Below are 16737 nucleotides of genomic sequence, written 5' to 3'. Positions count from 1 at the left end.
ATTACAAAACTAGTTTTTCTACTGCAACAAGTTCCATAGAAATTCACTTTCTTTTCTAATTCCCAACAAAACCAGGGTTTTTTTTAATGCTCTATCAAAGTTCTTGAAATTTTTGGACAGTGAAGCATGCTTTTCATTATAAAGAGAGCTGTACTTCACTTAAATCTGTACACACACACACGCACAAATGAGAACCTGTTACACCGTGGTTGCTGCACCCACTCTTATCCGGAGCAGAACTATGTTTAATCATCATAAGTCTATTGCTCAACTGTGCTGGAGTTTGAAGGTGGTCTTGTACTCCACAGGTTTAGCTGCAGCATCCTGTAATCCTCCAATGGTACCGCATGGTCCTGCATTGTCTGTTTCATGCCCTCAGCTCTCATATCCCCCCCACTCCCACCCCCCCAGTGCTGCAAAGGCCACAGGGCAAAGCAAAGAACAGAAGAGTGCAAGATGTGGAAGCTAAAATAGGGGAAAGAGAAGGAGGGTAGGAAGAACAAGATACCACAGGAGCGAACATGTGTTTGTATTTATTTTAAGAACAGTGTTCTTTTGAAGTACAATATTCATATTCTGGGGCAAATGAAAGTTCAACAACTAGTTAAAACTACAAATATATGTGATTAACTTCACCTCCCACCCTTGGACTAAAAGAGGGACATAGGCACAAGTACACAAAGGTGTATAGGTTACTTGTCCCAAATTGACTGTTTTGGAGGGATCAAGATGTGAGATAGCAAATAATGAACCACACACTTGAAAGTACAAGAAGGGAAAAGCTGTGGTGCTTTTATATTTAAATTGCTAAAGATGTAAGAGACAACATACTTGACAATTAGCTTGAACAGATTTTCCTCAGCTTGAATCTCTTGAACAGCATAAAGATCTTTAAGTGAAAACTCCATGCATACTCGGTGATTAGTCCCATCTTCAGAATTCATGACTTTTTGTCCTTTACCATTGCTGACAGAGTTTGCCTCAATGTACAACAGGAACATACATTTGTCATTCTTGTTTCTAGATGCTCCTGTTAGATTACAAAGACTGTCAAAAATAGGAAGCCATGTTTTCATCTAAGTATTGGGGTTATGCACAGGTAGTGATTAAAATAATTCAGAAATATTAAAATCCATGTGCTAATTAAAACTTGGGACATATTTGTAACAACATATAACAAATTAAAATGTCTAACCCATTATCACAGTTCCTGAATACTGGAAGATATAGCCCTTGAACAATTTAATGGAAACTATTTTGAACAACTGCTTCCTCAAAGCCTGATAAAAAGCCAGGAAAAGCTTCTGGTGACACATTCAGATTCAGAGCTTTATAAACGGAAAGGAATGTTGTTTAATTTACTTAAAGTTCAGCACATACTCAAGTGCTTTGTTGGATCAGGGCCTGAATGAAATGTAAGATTAATTTTGTTCTATTCAAAATTTTAACCTTGAAAACACAGAGAGCATTCTGCCTCTCTGAACTGGCTACATTTTAAGCGTCTTTAGCCTGATCTACTATACTATACACTATCTTATTCTTAAAACAATTATTTTAAATAAAAGACAAGACTTGTAGCAGAAAAGATAGAAAAATGTTGTTAAAAATTAAACACTCTCTGTATCCTTAACAGAAAATTACTGATCTGTCATAAAGCAACATGGTTCACAAACTGATTATGACAATTCTTTGTAACATTCTCCATTAAAAGCATTTGTAAGATTTCTTCAAGCAGAGAGAAGCAAGCCATGAAAGAATGTGCAGCCATAACAGTTCCCTTAATATTTCTCTCTCCTTTTTTTTTTTTTTTTTAAATAACCTTGATAACCACTTCTTTCAAATGAAAGATAAAAAGTGTCAAATCGCTAGCCTCAATAAGACTATTCTAGAAACAAATCTGGAAAACAGAATCCATCTCAACACCTTGTTTCCTTTACTACTGTAAGGAAGATCTTTCTATCCAACTGACTTTCTATAACATGAGAAGCCTGTACTGATAGTTGAAATGCAATTCCTCATCCTTAACAGAGCATGAGTGCTGCTACAAGACATGCCCAATGCCGACTACACCAGAGTCAGGTAAGGTCAGGGGATGCTAAGGTGTACACGGCTCTCCTCCCAGTTGGCGTATTTTGTCCTCTCTCTTTTTCTCTACAGAGCCTTATCTGTTCAACAGCTTTCCCCTATACCTTTTACTTATTTCTAAAAAATGCAACAAATAAGTGACTTCAGGCTTTGAGAGAAAAATCAACAACTAGAGAACAAAGAGTAAGCTTTTGTTTAGCATTGTGCAAGATACAGAAGGCGATAAAAAATTCAAACCAGATGTACTGTACCTTCTTCGGCGTTTGACACCTTAACAATTCCTGTAATTGTGACCATATCTCCTGGGACACAACTGTCTACAAGATCCTGAATCAGCTCACATTCTATTGTGCGAGGAATTCGACCTGCTTCTCGCTGATCATCTGACATGAGTTCCTGAACCCTAAAATACACACAACATACCAATGACCAGTCTGCAGTGTTTCTATTTAAGTTCTTATATAAAAGTCCTCACATTTATGCTTCAAATCAATCGTTTTTTATTTGATGAGAAGAGAGAATACAGATTGAGAACACTGGAAATAGTGCTGTTAAAAGAAAGTCAGGAAATTCCAAAAGTTTTAAGTGTTTCCAGGACCAGAAACTTAAAAAGCACTTCAGTTTTTCTTCTGCAAATACTTCAGAGCGTGTTTCCAAAGAACCTTAACTTTAGGAACTCTAGATTAAAAAACTGTCAATTCTACAACTCAGTGAGGTCCAATTACATGTACATTCGAACTGTAAAAATGTTGTCAGTTTTCAGTAATCTGCATGAAGTGAGCAGGGAAATGCTGATAACGCTAATATTGTGTCTTATTTTCATCCTCTAACTTAAAAAAGGGCTTACAGTAATGGGGTCAAGCGTTCAAAAAAATCCATATTAGAGCCATGACAAAGCAAAGAAATCCTCCTCCTAAAGGGAGAATTTTGGAGGTGATGATCAGAGAGAGAAAATCAGAATTATAGTTTTATGAATTTTGCCAGTTTTACAGTAGTAGTCACAAGTATAATCTTGGCATACAAAACAGCCATGTTGGTTTTCCTACCATCACAGCTTTGTGTGGACAAGCCCTGATGTTCTTCCTGACTGCAGCCTCTAGGTGCTACCAAAATACAAATAATAAATGGTAATTTGCACTGTACACTACTGTAGCTCTTCTATACTTTCCAACATAGATATTAGTGTTACACTTGCTTAAGTGAATTCTCTTTCCCTTTTAAATACATTTACATTTATTTATAAGTATATATCCATTCTTTAAATATCCTTTTCCTCCAGTCTTTATCTATCATGGATTATATTAATTTTATAACCTTCCAAATTAAATACACCTCCATCAAAATAAAACTAAAAACATAGTGATATTTCAAAACAAAATAGACAGTTTTCTTTTAATTATTGTCTTTTTGCCTAACTATGTTGTATTTTAGTCCTGCTAAATGAACTCTAGGATGTGTATGTAACACTTGTAAGTTCCAAAGGTTTCTCTTCTGAGCCTTTCTTTACAGGAAATATTAATAGCACCCCCTAGTGCTACCGTTAAGAATCTGTTAGTGCTATGGTACAACTTAATTTTCTAAGGTTTCAGAGTAACAGCCATGTTAGTCTGTATCCGCAAAAAGAACAGGAGTACTTGTGGCACCTTACAGACTAACACATTTATTTATTTAATTTTCTAAGGGTTTGTAAATGAAAAAAAGAGTGGAATTGTGGGAGGGGGGTCTCAACATTAAGACTGTGCTGCTCACAATAACTTGTTTTAAAGTTTTTAATACTTAGATCTGTAAAATTTGGATACAGAATGTCAGCTTGGAAAATATGGACTCTGACCGAAACCTCCAAGATGGGTAAATTCAAGAGTCCCATTTCTCTATACTGACATTCCACCTTTTGTGCCTCTAGCTGTGTTATGGTATTGTTGCACAGAAACAATGGAACATCATGAACTTTTCTGAGCAGGCACTCTGCTCTAATACCGGAGATGGTACGAGTGCAGTGGAAATGGGGGAATGAGTGTTCGTATCCTTTGAAGTGATTCTGACATGCTGTTGTGGGGTGATATCTTTACTGCCTCAGTGATTTCCTTTAATGGGATTGCACAAATCTTTAAGTCTCCTCCAAAGATAAAAGTGTGCCTGTGAACTGGGCAACTGGTTAGGGCTGTATAAGAGTATTTGACTAGAACCACAAAACCACCTGAAGTCAGACTGAAACAGGGTCCTCCTCCTACCTGTGAACATCAGCTCAAGTCCACAAACAATTTTCAGACACATCCTATCACCGTTCAGAGCCTTCGCGCCCACCCCCAAACCATAATCCATTACCTGCCACTGCCCACCACCCAGAAGCCTTAATACTGTTGATTTCAGTGGGAAGGGAACCATGACATGAAACTATCCCTCTCCCTGTTGGAGCCAGCTCCCCCAAATTTCAGCTTTTGTGGGAGAACAGAGGAGTCATTGCTCCCCATCCCCCAATCCATAAGTCTTAATTATGACTTGCTCCCAACCCCTTACTCCTTCAAGAGGGCAGCAGTAAAGGGGAAAACCTTATCACAGCATGGCTGGGTAAACCATAAGGGCATATAACACCCCTTAAGCCTTACAGTAGTTGCTATCAACCTCTGCAGATGCACCCGCACAGTTGCACTTTTCCTGAGGGATGGGAAGGTCCCAGAGCTCAGGCTCCAACCCAAGCCCAGAAGTCTACACAGAAATGAAACAGACCCCCAGCCCAAGCCCCACGGCACAGGCCAGCTGTGGGTTTTTATTTGCTATGTAGACATACCCTTAGGGTCTGCTTTCAGGCTCAGCAACTGCATAGGAGATAGCCTCCTTTCATAGGTAGGTGTGGAGCACACTAGCTTGTGAATGAGCAGTGCATCCCAAGCGCTGCATACTAGTAGGAAACACACCTGTTAGTCCCAGCAGTATGGCTGAGGCTGGAAGCCAGAGCAGGCAGGCAAAAGTGGATCTGTAGAGCAAAGGCTGCAGAGGAACTGCATGTGAGGCTTTTTCCTGCTTGGAACGGAGAACAGTTCCTGGAAAAAGTGGAGCAAACTACCTGTGCCTTGAAAAAGTGCCCACAAAGATTACCAGCTGAGACAAGCAAAAAGATCATTTTGGAACCAAATTTGAATCCTTTGAAGCATTTCCTATACTCTGTATTTCAGGTAAAGCAGGAGATCTAGGAACCACCTCTGGCTACTACTACTAGGAGACAGTCTGTACTGTCAGCTGTGTTTTGGTCCTGAAGGAGAGACCTAGCCCCTTGCCCGGTGATTGACAGGTCTGATCCTATCTCTTCAACTTCACAGCAGAGGTAAAGCATAAGAAGAGAGAGCCTAAACAAGGAAGAATTTATTTTAGTCACTAAAGTGAACAGGTAGACTGATTATACACAGGGAGCAGATCTGTTGCTGAGCAACAACGTGACAATTTTCACAGTCTATTTTTATAACAGTAAAATAATCTTTTTTTTTTTTGTTTCATCGGTCTAAGTCAGACCCTTAACATTGCTGTAGTTTACTATAAACAGTTTATTATAAAATGTTATTTTAAAAGAAGTCAGGGTACAGCAAGTATAAAATATTACTTCTGAGACACTATACTGATATTAGGAAGGCAGAGGATATCAAGTTATTTAGTCCCCCTGATAACACCCACCTGACAGATTACCACAGAAGTTGTCTTAACAACGGAGGTACTGTACCAAAAAGCCCCAACCCACAATGCAAACAAATTAGGATACCAGTTCTGCAAAGACTTACACGCACACAGTGAAATCCTGGCCCCTCTGAAGTCAATGGTGGAACTCCCATTCACTTCAATGGGGCCAGGATTTCACCTTCTGAGTAGTCCCATTGAAGTCAACCCACAAATGCATAAAATTCAGCTGTGCTGGAATAGGGCCTAAGAGCTTTTCCAAATACTATGCTGCTTAACTTTATATCCGTTCTAAAACAAATTGTAAAAAATCAATTTCAGAAATAGTTTTGATTAGTTTAGACTAGAAGAAACACTTGACGTTTATACACCACTACTTCGATATAACGCCACCTGATATAACACGAATTTGGATATAACGCAGTAAAGCAGTGCCCCAGGGTGGAGGAGGGGTGGGGCTGCATACCCTGTTGAATCAAAGCAAGTTCAATACAACACGGTTTCACCTATAAAGCGGTAAGATCTGTTGGGTCTCAAGAACAGCGTTATATCAAGGTAGAGGTGTATTATTTATTTCTATTGCAGTAATATGTAAAGGCCCCATTTTTTCTATTCTTGTACAAATAAAAGACAACAAAGCCAGTCCCTGCCACAGACAGCTCACAATTTAAGGTATATTTACTTGATTAGATGTAGAAAGCAGAAAAACAGGGAAACGATTTAAGTATGCGTATTTCATTCCTATTCCGATTAGCTTGTGTTTTTTTCAATACAACTTTAAACCAAGATTTTGACACTAAAATTCAATACAACTCATTCAGCTCTCTCAGTTCATGTAACAATGCCCTGCTAGCCAACCATTGTGATGTTTTCCTTACAGCTCAGTCATTACAGAAGGTAATTTATAATGGATGTGATCACATTTATAGAATGGATGTGATCATGTTCACAGCATGACCTGAAACAGTTCACAATGAAGCTATAGTCTAGATAAGAAGAATTTCAATTAACCTATTATACTGAGTAGGGACAATATATAATATGGAATAGTGCTTTGGTAAAACAAATATTTTGTAGCATATTCTTTTGATCAATGCTTCTTTTTACACAATGGATAATATGAATAAAAATGCACATTTGCTTTAATAAATGTGATATCCTTTCAAATCTGTTAAACTAAATTTGTTTGTGAAAGGAACAGACACTCTAAGGTTGCTTACTTAATAGACTGCCAGTCCACCGTAATTGTTAAAGGAGAGCTTCTATCTGCAGTGAACGATCGTCCGTGGCACTCAGGCAGAGGACACTGTAACAGTATGAATTGACGGTCAGGATTGACATAAAGAAAATTATTCTCTTTATTACAATAGTTTAAGGTGCCTCATTTGATTTTGAAACTGGTGTGCAGCTCATTAGCAGCATATAAAAAGAAAACCTACAGTTAATCTTAGATTAGGAATTCCAGCTGGCATGAGTATAATTAATGGAAAACTGTCACCCAAACAGGTTTCAAAGTAGCAGCCGTGTTAGTCTGTATCCGCAAAAAGAACAGGAGTACTTGTGGCACCGTTTAAACACCTTGCATTAGATTCATAGATCATAGAATCGTAGAACTGGAAGGGACCTCAAGAGGTCATCTAAGTCCAGTCCCCTGCACTCAAGGCAGGACTAAGTATTATCTAGACCACCCCTGACAGGTGTTTGTCCAACCTGCTCTTAAAAATGCCACTGATTCCACCACTTTCCTAGGCAATTTATTCCAGTGCTTAACCATTCTGACAGTTAGGAAGTTTTTCCTAATGTCTAACCTAAACCGCCCTTGCTGCAATTTAAGCCCATTGCTGCTTCTCCTATCCTCAGAGATTAAGAAGGTTAAGCTTGGTATCATCTGCAAGCTTTATAAGTGTACTCTCTATGCCATTATCTAAATCATTGATGAAGATATTGAACAGAACCGATCTTAACTCCTAGGCACTAGGAAAAAAAAACAAAAACGTGTTAATACTGCATCTTTAGTGTCTGTTATTTTTATTTTCAGGTCCCCGCAAAAGGAGAAAACTTCTCACTTGGTCACATAATAATAATATTAGACAGTTACCTCATTATTATTTTGTTTATATATCTTGTGGGGTCTTAGATCAAGCTAGGAAGAATAACAAAACTGAAATACAAAATCCTGGACAGAGCGGGTCAAAAGTCTTTTAGTGGAAAATGCTGATTCAACAAAATCAAAATGTTCTATGCAAACATGTTGGTTCCATCTAAACTTTAGACAGAAATCAAGTGCATGGTTTCCTGGAAACCTGCCTGCCTGCTGCTCCTTAGTTCCTTGGCAGCCTGCTGGGGAACTGGGGCTTCCCAGACTGCATGCCTGGCAGACTACCACATTCACCAGCTCCATGAGGTATGTCTTCCCAGCCAAATCAAAGCCAAAAACAACAACAAAACCTCACAGCAGCAAGTCTTAGAGCCCAGGTTGGCATTGTGGTGCTAAAAATAGCCATGCAGACATTCTGGCTCGGGCTGGAGCTCAGGCTCTGAAACCCACCTCCGCCTTCCTAAGCTTCAGAGGCTGAGCTCCAGCCCAAGCATAAACGTCTACCTAGCTATTTTTAGCACCACAGCACAAGTTCCATAAGCCCAAATCTGTAGACCTAGGTTCTGAGAACCGCTGCTGCAGGTGTTTTTTTGCAGTATAGACACAGCCATGGGCTACTCAAGCTCTGCAGCTGGTCAGTTCCTGGACTACCCAGCACACTGCCTCCCAGGCAGCTAGCCAGCCAGAAAGCCTGTGGTGGGCAGCCAGCAAACTGAAAAAAATCCATTTGGTAGTCCCAAAATGGAATTTTTCTGGAAAAATTGAAGATTCTGGGACAAAAAAATTTTTTCCTTTAAAAATTTGAAATTTTTCACAGGAAGGGATTTTCATTTTCCAGCCAGCTCTAGTCCTAGATAAAACTGCTAAATACAGTCAGAACACTAAATAGCCCTTTCTAAAAGGGGGTGGGGTGGGTTCAGGGAGAAGAGAAGAGAAGAATTCTTTTAAATTTGTGGAAGTTTCTATACTTTTGGTTTTCCATTTTAAATGGCAAACAAAATCAAGGCAGCTTTTTTTTTTTTTAAAAATGCCTACCTCACATGAAGAAGACTTATACTAACATTGGGGTGTACAGTGATTTTTGTGGATCACTAACTTAGCTGAAGTATTAAATCCATTTCATCCCTCTTTAAATACTATAACTATTTTTTAACATCTAAACACCACGTGTTGACAGTTTCCAAATACAGGAGATAGCAAAGAGGAAATTTTTAAGATAAAAAATATTTTAAATTACCTTTGTGGGAAGGGAATATTTTCCATCAGGCAGAGGAAAACTCTGAATATACCCACATGTGCTGCATATAAAGGCCATCTTGGTGCACAGAGGTTTAATGTTGCTGACACGCACGACAGTGCCACGCAAAGCAACATACTTCCCATAACAATTAGCCCGAACATTCTTCAGTTGAGTCAATGGGTCATAGTTGTACACCCTAAATAAAAGGTTACCACACAATTTTAAAACTCTTGTTATCCTTAAAGAACAAAAAATATTGTTATCAAATATGCATGCATGTATGTACTAAACACTAACAGAGATATAGCCAGAGGAAAGGTTTTATCAACAGAAAACAAATCTAATATTTTATTGTAAATCTAACCTCTACCCAGAATACATGACACAACTGTTAACTCCTATTACCCTAAGAGGAAGTGAAGGCTGCCCAGTCAAATTCTAACGTTCAGAATTCCCAAACTATAAGAGAATACATAGTATACACACCTTTCACTGTTCTTAACAAACACTCTTAGGTCCCATTTACTCTATAGAAACTACCATATATGGAGACCCTATAATAACACAGTAAATCCCAGCCATGGTTTAACACATATTTCAGTCTTGAAGCACAGAAAGGACTAACATTTGATGGCAATTTTCCATGAGAGTTTCTTACTCTCTCTGGGCAAATGAATCTTTCAAATCCTAATAGAGAATTAATACAAACATCCTTTACCGTGCATGAATATGTGGCACATTTATTATAGGTTCTTCATCAATAGGTAATCCTGCTTGTTCCTGTAGTTCAGCTGCATACCTTTCCAGGTCCTTAGTTAATACCTAGATAGACAAGAAAAAATAAACACAGGCTAGGAAGGAATGGGTAATAGTATTTGTTGAAGTGGAGTTTTCATAGTGTTCTCCTTTAACATGCTGCTCTCCTCCCTGGGTTTGGCATGATAGTTCATTTGCAGTTGAGCTTTGCTACTTTATCCTGCAGTTTTAAACCTCTGCACAACTCTGCAGAAGGTCTCATTGACTATTAAGCCCAACCATGAGGATTATTTTACTGCTTTTGTACTTTTCCATTTGACAACCATAGATTTTCCTTCCATATTTTACATGGATCTTAAATTAACATCTTTGTTTTGAATAAAAAACGGAATGCATTGTAGCCTTATCAATGGATTGGTGATTGATTGATTAATCAATCAAATATTTATTAATCTCTTTGACCGGGGTAGTTAAAAAAGGTTTGGTCTCCTGAGGACTACAGCATCAGGAATATTATCAGCATCACTAAAATAAGAGACCCTACAAGTGCATGAGAAACAATTCCAATTTGTCACAAGTCCCTTTATCGACAAATCCACTAAGCAGATAAACAATCCCACAGCACTGAAATATGATAGCAGATAGACAGTGCAAAGTGTTTAGCCCGATGATTTGCACTGCTCACATCTCCCACTGGGAGATCTTAGAGTGCCCATCATTATCTTCCTCCTCCTCATCGTTATCATCTGTGGCTGTCATCTTGGCATCGCCCAATGCATCTACTCCCAGCACACAGGTGAGGCAACACCTTTTTATTCTGAGTTATGAGCCAAAGCAATGTTTATGCCTGCTAAGGTTCATACATATGCAAATATGTTCCAACCCCCTTTTCCTTATCCATACTTCCACACCTCACTAATTTAGGGGCGTTCTGTTTCTCATTGGCTATCCCTTTAGCTCCCCTTATTCTCATTAACATTTATGTCAATGGGGTATCATAGCAACTTGAGGTTATAACAGAATCCTGCAAAATGGTACTATCTGGCATCTTGCAGTATTAAATGGCACATTGCACCATAGTTTTCAGTCTATTGCAGCATAGTTTCCAGAACATCAGCACTTATCACATCTTTTACTGTAATCTTACACTTTACTAGTACAAGATTATCTATCTTCCGGTCAACTAATCATGCCAGCCTGTTTCAGGCCTGAGGCCTTGTTTGGCTAAGCTGAATATCTTACAGGCCTGAGGACTATAGGCTCACTGTTACAATATTAATAAACACTTATATTTCACCTCTATATCCTAAAAATACTTGGTATCTTTTCTCTTGGCTACTACATAGAGTAACTTCTAATTCTAAACTATGTGTATGTACTGAGATCATTAATCTCAGGATATCTGCAAACATATTTGCTGCTACTGCAGAACCTGCATAAGGTGGCTAGGACTTTTCAAAGCACAGGACTGAGAGCCAGGAGATCTAGGGTCTGTTCACTGTTTTCCTATGTGACTCTGAACAAGTACTTTAACATCTGTGATTCAGTGTCCCATTTTAAAAAATGGGAATTAAAAAAAATATAGAGTTGTTATGAGGCATAGCTCACTAAGCCCAAAGTATTATCAAGATATGATTTTGTAAGACACACAACAATGGTGTACAGAGGAAGAGGGTTTTTTTTTGTTTTTGGGTTGGGGTTTTTTTGGAGGGGGGGGGTCAGTGAAGCAGTAGATTTTTATAAGTCAGAAAACCTTTATACTTAATATTTGGAGGACTTACTACTTCTACTCGTAACAATTGTAAATTAGGTCAAATTTTTGGCCCAGGAAACTTGATGCATTAAATTAAACCATTTAATCTTTAAAAATTAAAGCCTCAATCCTGCAAAATGTACTTGGCATTCACATCTTTTGAAAGCCACACACTTCAAAACTATCAACCTTTAAGAATAAACTAAGTTGTTAAAAAGTCAATATTTCTAAATGTAATAAAGAGTTTAAAAACAGCAATTGAAATTTTCATAGCTGTAGTAATTATACATTTGTTTCTGGTTAAAAACCCTTCTGACAGTGAGCACTGGTCTTCCATATAAATGTGGTTTAAAACTTAAAGTACAAGCGATAATTACATACATACATACATCCTACTAAACATCTATTTGGAGTCCATATTTACCTGATGTATTGCCAAACCCATGCAGTCCAGTATTTTCTGAGGCATATCCCTTAAATCAGTAGATATACTTGGTATCAATTCAATTAACTCTTTATCTTGTATCAGCTCTTTGTAATCCACAAGAATACTCCCTTTTCTTTCTATTTCATCCTACAAAACATTTCAAGTCACAAAACACATTTCATTCTGAGATAAAACAAAAAGTCTTGATTAATATTCTTGAGATACTGTAGCTGAAATCTAGACAAAAGAAAATATATACAGATCTATTATGCTATTGCAGCAGCTGTTGTAGGTGTCTTACCTTATCATAAAGTTCAATGTGACGTGTAAAAAACTTTTCAAATGCTTGAATCTTCTGGACAAAAGGAGAGCTGCCATCATAAGCTAATCAGATACATATCGCATTAGTCATTAACCCAAAAATAATTATGTACATCAACACATCATATGCTTTATTTGTAACTAGAATTTATTATAGAAACCAATTCATCCATTAAAGACATTGATTTAAAAAAAATGGGTATTTTATTTAAATAATCCTTCTATGAGACTTCTTTCACACACATTTTACCCTCCATGGTTTTTGCACCTTTCTCTCAAACATCTACAGCACAGCCACCTTCCTTCAAAGGACTGGCTAGAATAATTTCTCGAGTTTATCACAATACAATTAAAGTTAATGAGACAGAAAAGAAAGGAAGAGAAAGGAAAGTTAGGTAGGGAAGGGATGCCAACTGTACCAACTTGTAAGACAGACCTATAATAAGATATGGTCATAGCAGGTCTTATGCCATCATGATGATGTCTTGCAGCATTTCACAGGACTGGTAGAATAGGTTCAGGTTGCCTTTCCTAGAAAGTGTGATATTATGTTGTTTGTGTGCCAAGATTGGGGAAAGTCTCAGTAATACTCCGGTTCTTCTAAGTTAAGAACTATGAGGATACATACTTTTAGCCAGGATGATGTGGGATCAATCCTCAAAGGAAAGGAAGCAATGGAAGGGGTATTTTAATGCTTCTGAGTTGTGGGGTGCAGATGGTTGTCCATGTAGGGGGGGACTATCATGAGGCAGGACCAACAGAAGACTGTTGGTGAGGCATTATAGTAAGTAATTGCATCTCCAGCAGACTGCAGATTTAGTATGATTTGTGAACTGCAATACAATTATCGAGCATCAGAATTTGTTCAATATTTTGGCTTGCGTTTAACATAGGTTGGATGAAGATGGAGCGCATTTTACATTGTACACAATCTCTCTTTGCCCACAGAGAGATTACAAGTTGTTCATTCAAATTTATTTTGGATATGAGGGAAGATGAGCAGTAGATAACACTTCGCCACTGGCAACACTGGCCAGCAATCCATCTGATTTGGAGATAGAGTCCTTGAGTGAGAGTATATAGCTCTTTCATGCTCTGCATACACTCCAGGATCTTCTCCATAAGCTATTGCAGTATTTCAAAGGTGGTGTCACAGCAGCCAACTCAAAGGATCCTGGAGTGCAACCAAGACTCAAAATCACTGGCTTAGATAGAAATCACAAAGCTGCTTAAGATTAATTAGTGCTTCAGAGCAGCAAAGGCTAAGATTGCAAAAAAGGGCAGAAAAAAGGAGGATTTGCTCATGTCTCCCTCCATTTTTAGAAGACAAAATTATTTACATTTTTATTACCATCTTCCTCTACTGTACTTTTAAAAAGGGTTTTAAAAAGGGTCTAAGAATGAACTGGTTTCAGAGTGGTAGCTGTGTTAGTCTGTATCAGCAAAAACAACGAGGAGTCCTTGTGGCACCTTAGAGACTAACAAACTAACAAGGACTCCTTGTTGTTGTTTTTTTTAAGAATGAACTGTAATGTCACTCATTTCTTCAACCCTCTAATCTATTTTTCCTCCTATAATACACAAATCTAGGGGAGAAAGGGAGGTAAAATATTTATTCTAAATTATTTAATATACCGTCAGAGAAATAAAGCTTCCACCCTTTATATGGAGTAATCTGGTCCAGTGTTGACTGAATTAATCGAGGTTGTGCTGAAAAGTATGAAAATAAGATTGGTTAAAGCAGTGTAAGTACAGTAGCATCTCAAACTTTGTCAGTTACTGTTTAGAGCACTAGTAAGCAAACAGCTGCAGCTGTTGCACACAAGAGCAGGTAAACATGCACTGCTGCTTTAAAATGCTTGATCATTGTATTCTAGCATCAGAGATTAATGATAATCTGTTATGTAGAACCAATTTACCAGACTCAGACTTTCCAGTGTTTCTTTTCCAGTCTCTTCCTCCATCTCCTCTTCCTCGCCATCTTCCTCTCCAGCCTTGAAAGCCACCTCTTCCTCGTCCAGATCCTTTACCTCTTAATTCGTTACTCATGTTACCATGTGACTGAAATTGCAAACTGTGAATTAAACTGATAGGGTAAGACTGTCAATGAAGAGTTATAGTAATAATCTATGGTGATTATAATAATTTAACCAAGAGTTATTAATATATTGTTATTTTTTTAAATTTTTTTTTTTTAGAAGAGAAGACCAGCCATATGTGGAATGAGTTCAGGATCCTCCCTTCTCAAAACAATAGGTGATGAAAATACGATTGGTTACATACTCACAGTGGGTGTGAGGTTAACTTTTCAAATTCTATAAAACATTGGCTGGCTGGCTGCCCAGCCTCCTCATAACAAATAAGGATTGCAAGTGCAGAATGTATTTTTTCTTATTTATACTCCCTAGTACTTTCAACTAGTTGGAATCTATCTAGGTTCTCAAATACCATGAAGATATGGATCATGTAAATGTCTTTCTCTTACGTATAGATCGGTTTGGGGGACAAAGAGCTGAATCTAAAACAGCATTTTCCAAACTTTTGAAAGCCGAGCCCCACTTCAGAAAAATGAAACTAACTGTGCCCGTCTTGTGCTGCTAAGAGTCTACACATCTTAATTCATACATCTTGAGTACCCTTCCAGCTAGTCCTGTGCACACGCACCCAGCCTCCCCATGCAGACATAGGGAAACACTGCTGTATATTTTATGTCTTCTCCATTCTTATATGCTTTGATGAGCAGTAAATAGACAACGCTGACATTTAAAGCAACACCAGTGGCATCTGAGGTAGCCCTCACTGAAATGCAAGGGGCAATTCACTCCTCAGTGCTTTTTCAGTCTCTCTGCAAACTCAGGCAGATGTATCACATGATTACATTTGCTTCATGTTTTGAAAGTTTTCTTTGTGACCACAACAAATAGAAACTGGCTTCCCCCCCAATGGAAATTGGAACTCCGGGAAACAATTTAGAAACCTGTCTGCTCACTTCCACTCTGAACAAACCCATCCTACACTTTAAGAAACACTGATCTAATGTCAGAAGATCCTGTTATCCTAACCTAAACAGAAGGCAAAGGCTAGGCATCTTTATTCTGGTAAATCACATGAACAGATAAATTAATGTTCCTAAATCCTGTGACCAGATGCTCTTAAAGGAGAATTGAGATAAGCAAATAAGTGTTCATTTACCGTGGACGGGAAAGTTGTCATACAGGAACATTTAGTAACTGGTTTTCTTATGACATGGCCATTACTTGTGGAAGCCTTGGTCACCTCTACTCATTTAATCCCTATAAATATTTACTCAAATGTTTTGTTAACCTGCAAATAAAATAAGTCTATTTAATTACATACACACACACCACTACCCCTTGATGCATCCCATCTGCAGCACAACCAACTCTAGAGGATAATGATCAGGTGAGAGTTTCTGGGTTTATTAGTGCAAGGCCAGCTGTAGCACAGGTGCTTCCTAGACGGATGGAACAGTTTTCTTCTGTCAGGAGAGATAACTCACCCCTCTGGCAGTTGGTAGGTCAAGGGAAGAATCATCCATCCCAGCTGTTATGTTGGGGGTTAGGTGGGGCTGATCATGGTACTCAAGGTAGGGTGACCAGATGTCCCAATTTTATAGGGACAATTCTGATTTTTGGGTCTTTTTCTTATATAGGCTCCTATTACCCCCCACTCCTTGTCCTGATTTTTCACACTTGCTGGCTGGTCACCCTAGCTCAGGGCACAGGCTTTTACACAGCTCCCAGCAGGGTATCTAGATTTAGGCACAGGTCAGACCTCTTACTACCTAGGCTAGTCCCCATCCTTGGCCCAGGAAGAACGTGGCCCACAAGGCCCCGAACCCTGTGGACAGAGCCGCCCCAGATCTGTTCAGCGTTCAGGCCTGGCGCTGGCTGGCTGGCTGGCTGGCTGCCAAGCAGGCACTAAGCAGAGGCCTGGCGCTGGTAGGCTGCTCCCAGCCCCAACGCGAGGCGGTTGTCACAGGCCGTGCGGCAGGCTCTCCTCGCGGAGCGACCCGCGTGTCTCGCACGGAACCCCCGCAACGAGGGAACATAAAGCGACAGACAGCGGCCCGGAACTCACCTCAGCACCTGCTGTGCCAGGGCAATTGATATACTTCAGCCATTCTATTTTGGCGCCAGCTTTGTGTTATTTCCGCTTCCGGTACCAACACCAATCACAGGGTCGCATTGGGTCGATGCCTCGCCCCACCACGTTACCATGGTTACAGCAAGGGACTCCCCGCCCTCTTTCACTGGTTAAGGGTGGTTTCGTCCGCCAAAGCCTATTGCGCTGTCACGTGATATTCCCTTCCCTCCCCGCCCCGCCTCCCACGCCCCCGCTGAGAGAAACAACGCTGCGCTGGCGCACCC

The 16737-nt window shown here is 39.2% G+C and overlaps 1 protein-coding gene across 5 annotated transcripts in view; it reads right to left on the bottom strand.

Moving 5' to 3' along the window:
• Positions 1-16651, bottom strand: part of MCM8 (minichromosome maintenance 8 homologous recombination repair factor) — a 33860-nt gene extending 17209 nt beyond the window's left edge. Inside the window, exons 1-10 of one of the 5 annotated variants that reach the window (XM_050952054.1) lie at positions 16448-16651; positions 14266-14432; positions 13982-14056; positions 12327-12409; positions 12023-12172; positions 9808-9911; positions 9087-9285; positions 6972-7057; positions 2337-2488; positions 832-1030 (exon numbers count right to left, since the gene is read on the bottom strand). In XM_050952054.1, the coding sequence (XP_050808011.1) occupies positions 832-1030; positions 2337-2488; positions 6972-7057; positions 9087-9285; positions 9808-9911; positions 12023-12172; positions 12327-12409; positions 13982-14056; positions 14266-14395 (1178 nt within the window). In that variant the 5' untranslated portion in view covers positions 14396-14432; positions 16448-16651. Of the gene's footprint in view, positions 1-831; positions 1031-2336; positions 2489-6971; positions 7058-9086; positions 9286-9807; positions 9912-12022; positions 12173-12326; positions 12410-13981; positions 14057-14265; positions 14433-15538; positions 15663-16447 lie in introns of those variants that run through there. The other 4 variants (XM_050952056.1, XM_050952052.1, XM_050952055.1 and 1 more) reach the window with 4 other exon arrangements.
• Between the last annotated feature and the right edge of the window lie 86 nt (positions 16652-16737).

This window comes from Gopherus flavomarginatus, chromosome 4 (genome assembly GCF_025201925.1).
Source record: "Gopherus flavomarginatus isolate rGopFla2 chromosome 4, rGopFla2.mat.asm, whole genome shotgun sequence".
NCBI lineage: Eukaryota > Metazoa > Chordata > Testudines > Testudinidae > Gopherus > Gopherus flavomarginatus.
Note: the sequence above shows the minus strand (reverse complement) of the source record. Positions and strands in the feature narration are given on the sequence as shown.